This window comes from Epinephelus lanceolatus, chromosome 5 (genome assembly GCF_041903045.1).
Source record: "Epinephelus lanceolatus isolate andai-2023 chromosome 5, ASM4190304v1, whole genome shotgun sequence".
NCBI classification, from domain to species: domain Eukaryota; kingdom Metazoa; phylum Chordata; class Actinopteri; order Perciformes; family Serranidae; genus Epinephelus; species Epinephelus lanceolatus.
In genome coordinates, this window is record NC_135738.1 from 16,229,221 (window position 1) to 16,246,915 (window position 17,695).

The 17,695-nt window shown below is 40.6% G+C and overlaps 1 protein-coding gene across 18 annotated transcripts in view; it reads right to left on the bottom strand.

The window, feature by feature from the left end:
* Positions 1-4,068: 4,068 nt before the first annotated feature.
* The window catches only part of LOC117262796 (neuronal cell adhesion molecule-like), a 113,148-nt gene continuing 99,521 nt past the window's right edge, over positions 4,069-17,695 (bottom strand). For 6 of the 18 annotated variants that reach the window (XM_078167757.1, XM_033635935.2, XM_033635932.2 and 3 more), the window contains 7 exons: positions 17,179-17,355; positions 14,727-14,786; positions 14,355-14,471; positions 11,697-11,858; positions 10,963-11,094; positions 9,165-9,243; positions 4,069-4,458 (listed from right to left, as the gene is read on the bottom strand). In XM_078167757.1, coding sequence (XP_078023883.1) covers positions 4,212-4,458; positions 9,165-9,243; positions 10,963-11,094; positions 11,697-11,858; positions 14,355-14,471; positions 14,727-14,786; positions 17,179-17,355 — 974 coding nt within the window. In that variant the 3' untranslated portion in view covers positions 4,069-4,211. Of the gene's footprint in view, positions 4,459-9,030; positions 9,244-10,962; positions 11,095-11,696; positions 11,859-14,354; positions 14,472-14,726; positions 14,787-15,262; positions 15,299-17,178; positions 17,356-17,695 lie in introns of those variants that run through there. The other 12 variants (XM_078167764.1, XM_078167759.1, XM_033635937.2 and 9 more) reach the window with 7 other exon arrangements.

Below are 17,695 nucleotides of genomic sequence, written 5' to 3' on the forward strand. Positions count from 1 at the left end.
ATTATATTTATTTGACAGGTGAGGTTACTGGGTGATTTCCTGGTTGAGACGTTGCATAAAAACCACATAGTAAAAATATAAAATAAAATGCATTCCCAACCCAAAAAGCAGTCTGTAGTTGGGGCTCCTTGTCACGTTTGAGATGGTAATGAGTTTTTAGCAGCCCCACTAAAAAGATATTTCCCCTCTAAACTTCACAGATGGTTTCATTTTAATAATTATTAAGACCAAAAAACGTAAAGCTCTCCATTATTTCACAAGGAGCAAAGATAAGAGAATATAAAAAAAAGACAACAAATTTATGAAGGAGAATTTTTCTGAATTAATCATCTCACAAACGCTCAAATTTATCTTGTGACCTTTTGAAAGGGGGCCGGCGTGGGCATGGTCACCCTGAAACAACCCTAACGCCCCCAGTGAAAATAATTGAAGGCCTAAATTGCTGTCTTTAAGAAGCTGTGGTGCGCTCCACAATCTAAGGCATCCATTTGCACCAGCCATGTGAGCATATATTGGCAGAAAGGGGGATAAATAACACTTCAAAGTTAGACTAAATTTTCATGAAGGAAAAACTGGTGTGGCCATTTTTAAAGGGGTCCCTTGAACTCTCATCTCAATATATCTAAGGGAAAATGGATTCATGGGTACCTAATCGTCTCCCCTAAACTAAAGGACAACAGATGGTCGACTGTTGGTTACTGTCGGGCCATCAGTAAGCATCAGTCTCCCTAGTTTTCGTGGTGTGTCCCACACCTTGTTGGCCCCTGTGGCATTTTTCAGCCAATCCAGCATGTTAGATTGGCGTTGGAGATGGTGGAGGCCGTCGGCTAATGAAATCAGTCTGATTGGCAGCTCATCTCACTCCAGGAAAAGAGAAAGAGTGAGATGTGAGGAATCAAACAAGAGGGCATGAGATCAAAATAAATTTGTTATATTCAGATAAGATTAATTTTTTAGCCACTGAGCTCTTTCGCAGAAATGGTTTGTAATAATTTGTGTTACTGTCATGGTAGCGCACGATAAATATCCTTTGTTCTTTCAACATTGGGTTGTGTTGTTAATGCTAACTGGCTAACCAGCATCTTGAATCCATCTTGTCGGTCTTCCTGTTTCCCTTTATGTGTGACAAGTACAGACTCTTACTACCTCTTAGAATGGAGAGTTGTTTCCTCTCATGCAGGCACAGCTAGTTGGCTGCTGGCTGTATTCTTTTTGGCCACAACACAGGTGACATGAGGCAATGCAACAGTCGGCCATGGTCGCCACTAGTTCTTTGATGTCTGTTTGGTTGTGACTGTGCCTTCACACGTGTAGATGCTTAACACAGTAAAATAGGACTGTTGTGGAACTCACAATGATAACTGTACTAGTGTTAGTATTTCTATCAGGAGAGGCGTAAAGGTAATGTTTAATGTAGAATCTGAGTGTATGGATTAACAGATGATTTGTGCTAAAAGTTGACAGAAGTCTTTGGCGCCAGGGAGAGATAATTTGTGATCGAGGGACGTCTGAGTGGCAGTGAGATAAATCCCCCCATAGAGTCCAGACACTAATGGTGGTGGTGGTGGCTGCTGAGGCAGATGAGGCTGACGAATCCGTAAAGACTGGGTGGTGATCCATATGATCCAAGAACCATATTTAAAATGAGGAGCAGTAAGATGATAGGCTGACAGAGAAGGTGTGTCGCTGCGCTATTGGTTGATTGTGAATCGGCTGATGACTCAATTGACAGACCCAGACAATGACACATAGATAGTGCGTGAGCGTATGTACAAGGAGTGAATGGCAGGGTGAGAAAGAAACGAAAAATACTGTCGTCCTGACTGAACTTTCACTAGAGCTTCATTAGTCTGTGCACATCACATAATATTGACTTTCAATTAAGAAACCAAAACATTTCAGTATCCACTTACTTAACCCTCCATATTGACATAGTTTTCAACTGGCCTATATACTTTAACAGCACAGCAGAGTTCCTGAAATTGAATGACAGTTTCTGTTTTTTTGGTTTCAGTTGCGTCATCAACAACCCAAACTGTATAAAGTAGTTGAAACTCCACCTCATCCAGCTACGACAGCAAAATTCTGCCTTGATGCATCATTATTAAAAGAAATGTAATATATATTCATATGTAAGTCAAAGGAACCCATATTCCAGAATGAACACTTTATACGTGGTGTATTTTGTTATGTAATGAATCATTTATGGTTACATTATGTTGCATTAAGCGTGCACTGACTGAAAACAGGGCTTTTACGACTCACTGACTCAGAGCGTCATTCATCTCTTCCAGAGAGGGCGATGACACTCTGAATAAAAAGTCTGACGACTGAAATTAAAGCAGATAATGATTTATTCATTCATTATATTTCCAGTAGTTTGAATTTCATACTTGCACTAAAGGGAGAAACTTAAATAGAGACAAAGAAAGTATTCTGTTAGTACAAATCTGTTTCTTTAAATACAAAAACCATTTGCAATACTGTCAGAAAAGAGCATCATTTTGGCAGTATATTGGGACTGCATGGAACCAAAACAAATCAGAGTAATATAATTCTGTGCATCAATTAATATTGTCGCTATATCCTACATGATGTACAATACCAAAGTCATAGAACTCGCCGACAAGCAAATCGGAAAACAATCAAAATTCAAATTTATATGCAATTTTCTGTCCAGTTAGTTACAATACAATGTACACTGTGCACAGCAAGGAAAAAAAGAATATATATATATTCTCTACAAGTACTCTATATTTAATACAGTCCTATCAACAAGTTAAACCATATCATGCACAACATTGCCTCTTAGGCTGCCTTATAAGCTGCTTGTCCCTGTACAATCAATCAAGGTATTTACAAATTCAACAAATATTCTACACGTCTTAAAAAACAAAAAGAAAAAAAAAACTTGATGCAAGTTAAGAGAAAAGAAATCTTGATCCCATCCAAAGGCCCTCAAGTGTAGTTAGTACAAGTGAATGATTTTCGCCTAATAGGAATTGAATAATGTATTGAATTCGCACACACACGCACCTACACACTCAGATATCCATACATTCATACACTGCAGAAATACAATCAGGTTCTCTACATAATGACTGCAGACTTTGAAAATGCACCAGACATGGTTTTAATGATGTTTTAGTCTGATCCGATGTAGGTGCGCTTAGCTTCTCGGAGGAATCAAAGCCAGTCCTGTGTCGCAAGGCGAAAAAAAAAAAAAAAAGAAGAAAGATGACAAGAGTATATGAATTATTCCCCCCTCCACAGAGTCCTCTTCTCAAGCTTATCTTATCCATCCTTGGATGTGACTCCTGCAGCCCGACTACTGTCTCTGTTCCAGTCACTGGAGAGAGACTTCCAGTCACTGGAGAGAGACTTCAGAATTGAATCTTGTTTGTGAAGAAAAGGCACTACCTGCTGAAGGAGCTCTGCGGGGACCGAGGCAAGCTGTCACATCCTCAGCGTCTCCCGACTGGCCTTCAGATCGAGCTCAACGAGAAGAGGTTACATGCAGGGCAAAGGTCACGAGGTCATACAACAGGCCATGCAGCATTTCACCTTCCTCAATAGGTGGATCATTTCCAGAGTGGTGACGGATGAGGATGTGTTGATGCCGCGAGCATGCCACCGATATTCAGTTTACAGATAATTCACTTTATGTATATACACTGTACATGATCTGCCTTGTGCACTGATGGAATTACATGAAGGAGTTACATTATTAAATACAGATTCCTGTACAAGCGTCTGTGTTGGGAAAAAAAATACATGGAGTATAGTCATTTTACTGTAGACACTGATTACTATTTGAACATAGTAGATAATATAATAACAAAAACAAATATAGTTCAGACGAGCACTGCATAGTCCATAAGAGATTCCTGGTAAGAATGCAACACTTGTTAATATCAAAGTGTTAATTTAAATATGGATTTAGGTCATATCAGGTTGTGTTTCATGCATTGTTAAAATCAAATGTCTGGTTGAGCTACTTCATTCCTAAATGCTGCGTAAGGTATAATGAGCCACAGGTCTCCTCCACAAGCCTCTCCGTAAAGATTTCAAAACATAAATGTCTTTGATGAGTTGTGTGTGTTTCATGTGTGGCACTGGGGGATGGAGGTGTGATCGTAAAGCCATGCAGTGTTTGGGAATCCCTCTAAGAGAGACGTGGGGATTGAGCAGTCAGTGCAGCGCCTGATTGGCTACACGAATGAGTTCAAGGAGTTCATGGCATTAATAGGGGACGGGGCCTCCGAGCTCTCGTGGCCCTCAGCAGTCTCCCTGCTGGCACTCTTTCCACTATACTGGCCGATAAACGAGCCATCCTCGTTGAACTGTCCGTCTCCTCCTTCCCCGTAGTCAACTAAACTGTCGTCACTGTCGTCTCTCTTAACCGTCCCATTAGACGGCGTGCGGCTCCCTTTTAACGGTTTATGGTCCTCATTGTCACTGAAGGAGAAAATAACATGCAGGTGTTACAGGTGAGATGATGTGACAGATGCAACAAGGAGATTAGTGATTTTTTTAGATGGAGCATTCGACTGTTGATTGCTGCTTTTACCAACACCGACTGTACAGGTGTGTCAGGTGGGTGATAGTAAAAGTTTTTGTCCAAATTTCTCTGGTCTTTACTTTTTTAAAAGCTCAGCTCATTAAAATGCAACAGTGAACAATCCTGCCCACTTGCACGAGACGCAAATTTGAATTTAGCTCGCTCCATGTCTAAAAAACAGCAGCAATGAATGATTAGTTGGTTTCCATCAGGCAACAGGGGAATACAGCTCAAGCAATCATACCCTGTTCAAATTCCCCCTGAAACCAAATATGAAGTGGTAAATGTACTGTTTGACAAAAGCATCCCCCCCCCCCCCCCCGAGACAGGTCGTGATGAAAAACAGAAAATCCAAGGCAATGATGTGAATAAAACTTGGAAAGCAAGGTTTCAGCCAAACATCCCCCGAAGCAAGCATGATCATAATCACAAATTGGCAAAATGCATGAAAAATCTGCAAAGAAAGTTTTCTTTGGATATCAGATAGTCGACAACATTCCACATACACGAGTTGAACATCAATGAGATAAGATCACAAAGCCATCATAATGCTGTTTTTAGATTTAGAATAGATATGAATCAGTAAAGCATTATTGGGGATAAAACTTGCACAGAGTAAAGCCAAAGATTAAAAAAGACTTTTCAATGCACTGCACATGATGAAGGCTTTATGACCCAATATTAAACTTGATGACAGCCGTGAAGGAACCTGGGATGTTTCAACAGCGAGCATTTTTCTCCACAGTGACTCGACTATCCACTGACCCTCAGCCCCTCCCCCTCCCCGACACACCACCATCACCCTTACCTTTCCTGAGAACTACACCCCCTGCGATCAGATGGAGGAGATCCAGCTGACACACAACACAACAGTCACTCCTAGGGATGATTACACTGTGCACTTTAACAGGCGCGTACGTCATGTACATGTGCAGTCTGAACTTACAGTATGCTCTCCTGCAGTCAAACAACAACAGGTCAGGTGAGTGGAGTTATGCCTTTATTGACATACTGTAAGGTTCCAGCTGAGCTTAGTGAAACAGCATGGATAGAAAGTATACTCTCACAAAGGCACTATAATATTTGTACACTTTGCCTTGTGAATTATTGTCTACTGCGTCCATTACGTTGATGTCCAGTGGAGAGATTCCCCTGCAGTGTAAATAGGTCTCTCTACATGAGTTTTAAAGGGTAAGTCTGGTGATAAAATTTTCTTATTGTCATCAAAACCAATGAAAAGACCAAAACCAGCAATTAATTAAGCGTACTATCCAAAGCCTGACATAGATTATTCCTCTGTGCCACAGTGCTCCATTATTGTCCAAAAACGACCACAAACTTACCAGTGAGCCACGTTGTTGCACCAAGAACATTGGCACTGTAGTTTATTTTCAGTAAATCCCACAAACACCATCCTACTGCCATAAATCCTCAAGAGTGTAACAAGCCCGCTGCTAAAAATAGTTCTCAGTAAATATACTGTTCACTCCTGTTTGACTATGTTTTACTACAGGAAGTGCCCACTTGTTTTGGGGGATTTGTTTATTCAATAAAAGTATATAATGGCCTTGTTACTATCGTGGTCGTATCATTGTTGCGTCTCTGTGACTGTGTGCTAGGTGTACTGTGTGTATGACAATAGATGTGTGCCAGGACGGGGAGAAAACTGGTTGGCGGCTTCAGCAGGTGATTGGCACATACTGATGACAGCTCTAGTCCCTGCATAAAGAGCCAAGATTGCGTTGGCTCAGCAGCAGCAGCAGAGAGGCGCATCTTCCTCATCTTCCAACTGGCCACAATAGACTGAATCACAATGTTTGTTTACTGTAACTTCTGGGTAGTAAACCTCAGTGTCACATGTAAAATGAAACAACGCTGCTTCAATTGGTTGGTTTTTGCCACCTTAAAAAAATCAATATTGGCTAAAGTGTGCACTATATTTAGGATATTTCTGACACGGAACTGAAGCAGTTGCAGGTCTACCGCTGCTTTGATTGGTTTAAAGGGGAACTGGCCCATTTTCAAAATTCATTCATGTTAATCTAATGGTCTAAGACAGTCCAAAAATATCAATAAACATGAGTAACTCTTGCCAAATTCACAAACTAGAGTGCTAAAACTCAAATTTGTGATGTCATAGGGTGTAAAGTCTGGAGCTGCTCCATTAACAATGAATTGGGAAAGATATTCTAGATGACAGTGAGAGCACACAGGGGGATGTTCTGAGCACATGGGTACATTTCCTATTTCAGAACTGAGAACGCTACAACAGAATAAAGCTCATTTTGGTGTTAAAAAAACCCAAACATTATTGGGTCGCGGGGTCAGCAGGCCAAGCAAAGCATTCCAGACGTCCCTCTCCCCAGCAACGCTTTCCAGTTCGTCCTGGGGGACCTCAAGGCGTTCCCAGAACAGATAAGATATATAATCCGTCCAGCGTGTTCTTGGTCTGCCCGAGGCCTCCCACCAGTGGGACATACCAGGAACACCCCTAGCGGGAGGCGCCCAGGATGCATCCTGATCAGATGCCCGAACCACCTCAACTGACCCCTTTCGATGCGAAGGAGCAGCGGCTCTACTCTGAGCTCCTTACCCTTTATCTCTAAGGCTGAGCCCAGCCTCCCCACAGAGGAAACTCATTTCGGCCGCCTGGCACCTCATTCTTTCGGTCATAACCCAGAGCTCATGAGGTGAGGGTTGGGATGTAGATGGACCAGTAAATTGAAAGCTTTGCCTTCCTGCTCAGCTCCCTCTTCACCACATTACCACATTATTTAAGGCAGATAAAATATATTTTGCTGAGGCCCCCGTCCACAGCAGTAAATGGTTTAGCTTCTGTGCTGGGAGATTTGGTTTATCAAAGATGCTACCAGAGCAAGCAGAGCAGAAACATCAGATAGGCTGCAACACCTTATTAACTATACATCTTTAAACGTTACACTTAGAGCTGAAAACGACAGTTGTCTACACAGAAGTGTTCATCATTGTTAGCATGATGTCATGGTGATTTGGTCTATAGCACACGCTTAGGCTGATTGCCATACTGATGGGTTTGTCCTGCTGAAGGTAGTTATATTAGTATCAATTTTACTTAAGTGAGGGAGGTTAGCACTTTGATTTATTCTATTGTCTCCAGGTTAGATTGATTACTTGTTATGTTAGAGGTGTTTGTTTTGTTTTCCTGGCCTTGGCCCACCCTGAGGTCTGAGAGGAATTCTAGTCTTTTCATCCAAGGTTGTAAATAAACCAAATTGTTTTTAACATTCAGTGATCTGTCTCTGTGGCTGCTGGGGACTTGGAAGATGAGCTCATCTCAGTCACTCCCAGACGGGGACATACAACAGGTCTGTTTTTAAAGATTCAGTGGGAATATGGTTTGAAGCAAAGAGCCACAAACAAGCTGGAGAAGTCAGTGAGTACTGAGGGACAGACTTACACATTGCTGGTTTTGGTCTATCTAAAGAACGTGTTGACAGTAATAAAAATGCTGAATATCACCAGCCTTATCCGTAAAGAATTATTACTATTAAAGAATGGCTACTGGCCTGATAGAGACAGCATTAACCAGCTCAGTACACTCAGTGATGATCACTTCCCTCGAACATGCTGATAATTTCATAGAAGATCCATATGCATCTATATACTGTATATCTATATATGAACAATAATTCCATTCAATACATTATTGCCTAGAGCAAATTTTCATATATCAGATCTTCACGCCATGCATGTCACATATCATATACGTATATATATCTCGATATGTATTTATCACAGCATAAAATCCATAGAACAGATTTATGTATACATAATACAAAAAGGAATATAAAATATAAAAGCAAGACCATCTTATAAATCGACTTATAAAAAACAATTCAAAAATGCTAGCTATACAGAAGTAAAGTGCTTCATTTTTCTTTAATTCTGCGTGCGATTGGAGAAGCAGCCTAGAATGAGGATGCTAACAAGCGTAGCTGGATAACTGCTGTAGGTTAGCAGGAATGATCATTTCATTCAGTACTATCAGGGTTGTATGTGTAAGTAGCAATACACTAGGCAAAGTGTTAATACTATATATACTGTACACATGATGTATGTGAGTAGCTTATTAGTTGGAATGGGATTCGATGCTTGGGGTCAGTTTAGGATGTGTTGCAAATGACTCTAGCTTATATTTCTTTTTCCTGACAGCCTTGTTTAAAGATTTTAAAACACCCAAACAACTAAATCCCTTGAACCTGAAGAATCCTGCTTCTCAAATGACACAGCAATGTCATATCAAGCACACACACGACAGAGTCCGACGCAAGTATCATCCAGGACGTCCCAGAACCCAGAAAAAAAAAAAATCTTGTGCTTCACGGTGGTAAAAGTTCAGATGAGGGGCACTTCTTCTTCTTCTTCTTCTTCTTGTGAATTTGTGTTATTGGTGATCCTGGGTCAGTTACTGGTCAGCTGTAAGGGTTGAGAAGAGGAAGGGAGTGCAGAGCTCCAGCCCAGCCAGAGAGAGAGAGCAGATCTGGGCAGAAAGCAGGGACGGGGCAGGGGTTGATGGGTAAAATGGGGCTCTGGGGGCTCCAGAGGCCGGCGTACTTTCTCTCACCTGTATTCCCCAAAAGTACAGTCATCGTCTTTCATGGGCTGGAACTCTGGGTCTGTGTGTGCGTCCTCCTTCTCTTTGACTGGTGAGAGAAGAGAAGGCAATTTAAACAATTTAGACATACAGCGTATAAAGCAGAGTACTTGACAGTGTATGTGTGATGTTGTATATAAGTTGTTTTTGCCGTCCTCATGCTCATAGTTGCTCATTATTCAGACTGAATTTGACTAAAAGCTCAGTTTCTTGTCCTAACAAGATCCTTTCAACACTACAGACTGAATCACAGTGATTGTTTACCATGAAACAACGCTGAGCTGAGTTTTTAGCCACCTTAAAAAGGCCCACCTAAAATATCATTATCAGTTTAAGTGTATGTTATTTAGAACATTGTCACCACTTTACCTTGCAGTCAGGCTGTCATTTCTGATAGGGAAGTAAAGACGTTATCTCAAAGCCACCAGACTCCACTGACAAAAACAGTCATTTTGCTTTGCAGAATAAGGGAGATTTTGGTCTACCACTGCCTGGATTAGCTAGCGTGCAAAGTAAAGCAATAAAAATATTCCAAAATGATATCTACTTTTTTATTGGCTAAAATATATTTTGCTGTCGCCCCCATCCACAGAAGTACATTGTTTAGCTTCCATGTTGGTAGATGTGGTTTGTTAAAGAGCAAAGAGATGCTGTACATAAAATGAGCACAACAGAAACATCATTGTTGAATTATGCATCTTTAAATGTTATCGTTATGGCTGAAAATAATAACAAATGAACAAATCTGCCCATTTCACATGGTGGACACCCAAGATTAGTGTCTAGTGATATGACGTTAAGTAATGGCCAGAAAAGTGTTTTATGCAGAATATTATGATGTCACAGTAAAGTTGACCTTTGACCTTTTGGATATAAAATGTCATCACCTCATCATTTTATCCTGTTAGTGTGAGGATAGAAGATAGAATTCATTGTGTGAAGTTTTGTCATGATTAGCACGTGAATTCTTGAGTTATGGCCAAAAACGTGATTTGTGAGGTCACACTGACCTTGACCTTTAACCTTTGACTACCAAATTCTAAATCAGTTTATTCCTCAGTCCAAGTGGACGTTTTTGTTGAATTTGAAGAAATTCCTTTAAGGTGTTCTTGAGATATCGTGTTTACGAGAATGAAACAGGTAAAGTCACAGTGACCTTGACCTTTGACCACCATCCCTGAGTCCAAGGGAATGTTTGTGCCAAATTTAAAGGAATTCCCTTAAGTTTACTGAGATATTGCATTTATGAGAATGGGATGGATGGACAGATAACCTGAAAACATAATGCCTCAGGCTACAGCTATCAGCGGCACAGAGGCATTAAAATATTCTCGCATTAAAACATAATGGATTGGTATGTTGAAGAGACGTCCATACGTTGCTTTAATGAGAAACATGTCTTGTTTTCATGATGTAAGTCAGCATGTAGTTTTAATGAAATTTTTGTTTTAACAAGATTTAATGATTTTGTGTCATAACAAGACATTGCATAATGAGACGCACATGTAGATATGCGTCAAAATAGCATCAAAATATGTTGAAGTGTAATAAAAGAATAAACACATTTTTCCCCCGTAATTCTGGCAGCCATACACTTCTACAGAAAGCAATCTTAAATCCTTGTCTTAGTGTGCATTTAGTGCAGAAACAAGCCGCTATTCTAATCAAATCTAATCTTAAACTCCTCTTAAATATAATTGAATGGTGGCACACAGAGCACTGCGGTGCGGGTTTAGATATATAAGAGCGTGTCAGTGGCACTACTCACCGGGGTACTTCCCTCCCTTATTCCTCTGGATGAAGCAGATAATGAGGAGGATCAGGATGAGCAGAGCGATGGCACACATGAGGCCAATGAACCATCCCTGAGTGGCGATGTCCACCTGTCTGCTTGCCACAGCTGGAGGAGAGGAAGACTTCACATTTACGACTGGATGATCTTCTCCCCGAGGGAAGGGAAACATTTAACCATAATCACGTGCTATGTAACAAGTCAATCTCTTAGTATCTACTTGTTAGAGATTTCAGCTCATGAATGGATCATGATTGCTTATTGTTACCGAATAAGACGACTTTCATGTTAGACGAGTTAGAAATCTCCTATATGAAGCTCATGGTGACTGAAACCACATTAGTATGCAATGCTGGGAATCAATCTTCCTCTCACAAGTACGCACAGACAGACACAGATACACACATATAACACAAACTGAACACGCAGGTTTACTGTGGGTGATATTAGGTTGAAGATTATACCACTAACTAATCAAACTTCTATATGAGAATTACCACATCTACAGGACTGACTTTAATTACGCTGAGATTCAACCACACGATCATGCATCATGCCTGGCATACAGAGTGACCACAACACATCTGTTAAACCCATGCTTCACTGGATTACAATTACACATCGGCACAAGCTACTACACATCCTACACACGACACAGTGCAAGGCCAGACCAGACCGCGGTGGAGGCAACTGCCCAACAACTGCCTCACCTGGGATCGAGACCAACAGCTCGTCAGAGCGGTGGAGCGGCTGGTCATGGTGACCTTTGGCCACCAAACGCACCCTATAGGAGAGGCCCCCCTTTAAGCCTTTCAGCATAACGTTCTGAGAGCCGTTCACGAGCTCTTTCTGCCACTCCTCTTCACCTTCACCTGCAGGAGGGACGTTCATGAAGAGAGGTACGTTTGAGGGAGCAAACACAGCTTCAAATGGGCCAGGGATATCATGACATCATGGGATCTAATGACTTAAAAACAAATCTACTGACTTGGGATTACACTGCAGGCAGTTCTGTCTATATTAGATTTAAATACTTAATATTCATAGGAGTATGGAGCTGTAAAAATCAATTTAGTCTAACAATAAATTACAGCCCTGAAAGTTCAACGCACTGTAAGTGAAGGGTACTTTGGTTTCAACCTGGACACTTTTTTCCCGTGTTTTGGTGTCTAAGTGACGACAACACTTTTTGAACCCTGTCCAGCTACGAAACTGGCTGCAATGTAACACAGAGCATTCAATTTATGCTTACTAAAAGTGCTTGTTTTTGTCACTGACAGGCACAGATTACACTTCTACGTGTCTGACAACATTCTGGAAAGGATCCCTTCAGAAATAGAAGTGTAACCAGAAACAGCCCTAAATTCACTATTGCCAAAGCCACCAGACTCCATGTAAAAAAAAAACAGTAATTTTATCACCATAAAACACTTCATTTAAAGTTAACAGCAACATAATAAAACTCACAAAACCCTCTTGGTTCGTCGTTCTACTGTTCCAACAGTCACTAACTCTACTTTGGTTTAAATAAACCTTTAATTCAGCTAGTTAGAGGCGAAAATATGCTGGCTCTATTCATGCTAAAATTATTGTTTTTTCAATGGAGTCTGGTCGCTTTGGTATTAGCTGTTTCCAGTTGAACAAAAGGGATCTTTTTCTTAAACAAAAAGGGTCTATCTCTGTAGGTATCCTTTAAATTGTGTCGTTCTGCACTTAACCAGACAACTCTTTAATGCTTGCACTAAATTTTTTTCTGAAGCTGATAATGGGTTCACTCAAATTAAAAAACGGCCCAGAATACTTCCAGACACTTTTCTTTCTTCTAACATATGTTGCTTTGCTCTGTTGGAACTTATTAGTAAATTAGAAGGCTGTGAGAAAACACAAAGTAGTATTGATAACTAATATGGGGTATTTTGTGATATAATGTGTAGAGAAATGAATATAGACATACCTACAAAACATGATTTTTCCAATCAGAAAAAAACCAAGCCATATTGGAATACAGAACTAAGGGAGTTTCCAAACTATGATGACTTAGGAGAGCTTATATTGTATGAAATGGCTCGTCTAAATCCTGACATCTTCTGGTGATCAGATGACCAAAAGCTAGACTGCTTGGTTAATTTTGATGTGTTCAAGTCTGACAATTTTGTTGCTCAAGTCTGGAACAAAAGGCAAGGTTTGTTTAACTGTATTTATTTTTATCTCTTTCTTTCAGTTTTACATGTTAAATACCTTTGTGAGTGATCATCATTTTCTCTCCTTTTAATGCTGTCTGAATTTATGTTTCAAAATCCATTCATTCATTCATTCATTCAACAATCTGTTTTTGCCACTGACAGGCTCAAACACTTCTCCTGGACATATATTCACATTGCACAAAAGCTTCAAGTGTTTGCAGCCTGTTTTGCAGCTGCCAGCTGCAGCCCTCCTGCTCAATACTGAACAAATTTCAAAAACCGCTGTTCTTATTTGTCACTAAACCACAAAAACATGGGAAAACAGGGTCCTGGTTGACAAATACCAAAGTTACATTTCATCAACCTTACCAACATCATGTGCAGCATGCTGCAAAAACACGAAACACAACCAAATACAGAAACTGTTTTGTAATTCATTTCATGTCCAGTGCGACTTGCAGTATTATTTATGTATGTGTTTGGTTGTGCTTTCTGTATTTATGTGTTTTCATACAGTGCAGCATTTTAAGTATGCACCATGACAGCTGCATGACTCATATATGGCGATGTCTGTAGCTGCACATGCGTTGTCAAATTGATGTCATAAGACTTAATTGTTTTGTTGAGTCTATCTGCGTTGTTTTCTTAAGGGACAGTGCATCGAGCCCTCATGGCAAACTGAATTAGACGTGGTGTTGGGCTAAATAATAAATGAGTTCGACTGATTATCTTTTTGATAATGACATTTTCTAAATGACTGAGAATCTGTGACTAGGATATTCCCTCCTTGACCCCATTAAACAGTAGGTGTGAGAGAGCCATACTACAAGAGCACAGGGTTTTTTCATCCTCGCTGCAGGTGGATAAAAACAATGGAGAGTGCTTCAGTCAAAATCAATTGGCATAACAAGAGTGTTTGTGCTGCTCTTTATAATGTCTGTCTACATAAGTTCCAACAAGATTGTCACGGGAGATGCACGCAACTCTAGTCAATAACAGGAGTGGGTAATTAGAAATCCAATCACAGACAGCCTTGTTTATCACATCTGGGTCCACGTTGGCAGGAGCCAGCATCAACGTGACTGCCAATATTTCTATTCACCTGCACAAGCCAATAATGGAGTAGGAGTCTCTTGCCACCTATGTGTAGAACTGACAGAAATAAAGGTGTGAAGCTTTGCTTACTGTTCACTATGTATTCTACATAAACGTTTTTCTCCGGGCCCCAGTACTCCCAACTGATCAGGGTCCCATCCTCTCCAACCGAGGAGCTAATGTTCCCAAAAGGACTCACAGGCCGGGCTGAGCACACAGGAGAAAAAACAACCATCAAGTTTGGCCTGTTTGTCATAGACAGTCCAACAACTGGCAATTAATTGCTTTGATTTAATTATGGTCTTATTAAATGCTCTTAGCATCACACAATCTATCCTCATAGCCATACACAGTTACAATCAGAGCACTATACCAACAAACAAAAGAATAAACAAATAAACAAAGCTGATCATGTAACAAATCAGACATGTAATGTACTAAGATCACAGCAGTAATCAGTACCCAAGTGGGGCGGATGGCGTGGAGGAGACCGTGCAATGGGATGAGGGGTTTGCGTGTTTCCTGTAAACAACATGGAGAGGGGTAAAGACTGCACCACGCACAAGACACAGTGACGTAAACACTCACCACATGCAGACACATCACACAGACACTTAAGTCATTATACGCAGTGCACACAGTTCATTGGCATGCCAAGCAAACGCTCGCCATGCAGCGGGAAGCATCGCTAACAGCGAATGTGGAAGAAGTTAGGAGGGGTCAAAGTCGCCAAAGGCACAGTAAAGAGAAGAATGAAAAAAGCCGCTTTGAAAAGACTTTATCACATGACATTAAAAAGGCACACGTCACATAGCATCTTTATCTATGTGGCTTTGAACTTTCCCCAGCTTTGAACTCAGCAGAGTATTTTGGCGGGCTGCAGGATTTGATAAAGACGAGGGGAAATTGCTCAGTGAAGAGGAGTGCATGCCTGCAGTGGTTTTTCGAAGCCATGGCTGTATCTGTAAAACATGCATGAGGCTAGATACGACCAGTACCTGCGTCCATATCTATGTCAAGCTGTGATATTAGAGCTTGTAGAGAGAAACAGGACACGGAGAGACCACAGGACAGGGGTCACTATGGGATGACCCCCAAACCCCAGCCATCTGTGTCACTGTATGTAACAGTAACAGTAAGACATTCATGTGGGTCATGCTGAGTAATGTAAGAGATGATCTGTGTGAGGGTTTATAACTGCATGGGTCACCTTGTGTAACAATGCAACTGGATCACACTCATGTTCCACTTAACATTCATCAAGATCTTATTTACATCATGCTAAAAATATAAGATAATGCTATGGAACAGTGTGCATCATATTGTAAACTGTACATGGTAGAATGACGAGGATTTCACATAAACAAAACACATAACAATGTTGGGCTGCAGCCAACAATTATTGTCATTATCGATTAGTGTCTGGAGCAGTTTTGCAGTTAATTGATTAATTGTTTAGTCTATAAAATGACCTAAAGTCCTAAAAGGTGAAATTCTTCATCTTGTACACACAACTTATCATCTTGTAACAAGATAATTAACTTGTTTCCACAAGGTGATAATATAAAAATAGTAAGAAAATGTGAATCATAATTTCCCACAGTCCAAGGTGACTTGTCTCGGCCGACCACAAGTCAAAACTGCAAAAGATTCACTTTACAATGATATAAAACAAGTTATTTTTTTTTACATTGGACTGGCTGAAACCAGTTAATGTTGCCAATTTTTTTGCTGTAAAATGATTTTCTGTCAGCTAATCGATAAATCGACTAATCGTTTCCACGCCACTTTATAGAGAACACACAAAAACAGAACATCATGCGTCACAATAAACAGCATTATAGTGTTGAGAGAAATGTTTTTCAGTCAAAAAAACAACAATTTACAACTTTGAAATAACACAAAGGTGCACTGAGGTGCAACCAGTGTGAGCTTCAGTCCATACAAAGTTAAAACACATCATCAAAGGCGTAGGTTTCATTTTAACACTGGGGGGGACATATATGAAATGGGGGGTTAAGGGGGCCTCTGCCAGAAGATTTTGAGCACCCAACAGTTAATATCCTCTGTTCTGGTGATTTTTATGTGCCATTCTGTGCCTTTTCTGCTATAATTTATATTAATTTATATTTGTTTATTTTTTTGGTGGGGAGAGGGGGCGACATGCGTAGGTTCTAAATTTAGAGGAGTATGTGTCCCCTGCTTCCTCTTGAAATCTACACTTATTCACATGGCACAACTTCTCTCCAGAACACCATGTTCTTAAGGTTTTGGCTGTCTTGCCTTCATCAGGATGATATCTGAGGTTGGTTGTGGTTTCCTGATACAGTCCATCAATATACTGTAGATCAGTGGTTCGTGGTCCAAAAGTGGGTCACAGGTACATTCTGAATGGACCACAAGTGACTTGCAAACATGTCAAGATGGAAAAAAACAAACTAGATTTTTAAGTACTGGCACAGAGCTTTTATTTTTAAGTGCTGTTTCCTGCTGTAGAGTGAGTGACTAATGAATGGCTACTTGACAGAGACAGCAAACTAGCTCGACGACATAGCCAAACACAAGTGTGACACTGAATATATTTAGCTGTGTGGACCTCGAGCTAATGACTAAGGAGAAATCTGGACCCTGTGGGTGGACCAGTTGGGAACCACTGCTAAAAACGAAAGACTACAACACAACATTACAATCATGTTTACAAAATAAGCCTCTTGATGAAGGCAAGATAAGTCGAAAACCTTTGATGAATGAAGTGTGCTGTACTGAAGAGTCATGTGATGTGTTTTAAGTTTACATGGACTTCATATTGCGTATGTGTGATCTGTGGATTACTGACATGTTTGGATCCTTTTTACCTGAGTTATAAAGCTTTCCAGTTGGAGAAACATTAAAACTATTCAGGTATTAAACTTACCTTCGTCCATGATGGTGACAGCTTCCTGAGAAGTGGCCGGGCCTGCTCCCCTGCCTGTTTTCGCATTCAAATAAAACTTGTAGCGTGTGCTGTACTTGAGGTTGAGCAAAGTGACTGAGGTCTCATTGGCAGGCAGGGCCAGCTCCTCCACTGGGCCCAGCTCATTGGAGTTATTGACTACAGGAGTGGAGGATGGGTGACAAGAATGATGGGATGGAGATGGAAGTTGGGAAGTAGTGAGGTAAGTTGAATAGAGGGGTCGTAGATGGGGTTGGAGTGTCAATGGTGAGAAGGTGGAAATGGAAACGTTTGGGGCACAGAGGTGTAGGGTTCAGGAACAGAAGGCGAGGTGACAAAAGTTGATTTGTTAATTTGGGTCATAATTTAGGCAAATAACTTGAAGTGTTCTGAGACTACTTTAAACTACTTTTTTCCTTATAATCTCTGAACAGGATGACACTACAAGACATGAAAAAGAGGACATACAAAACTACAAACTACATGAACGAAGGTGACA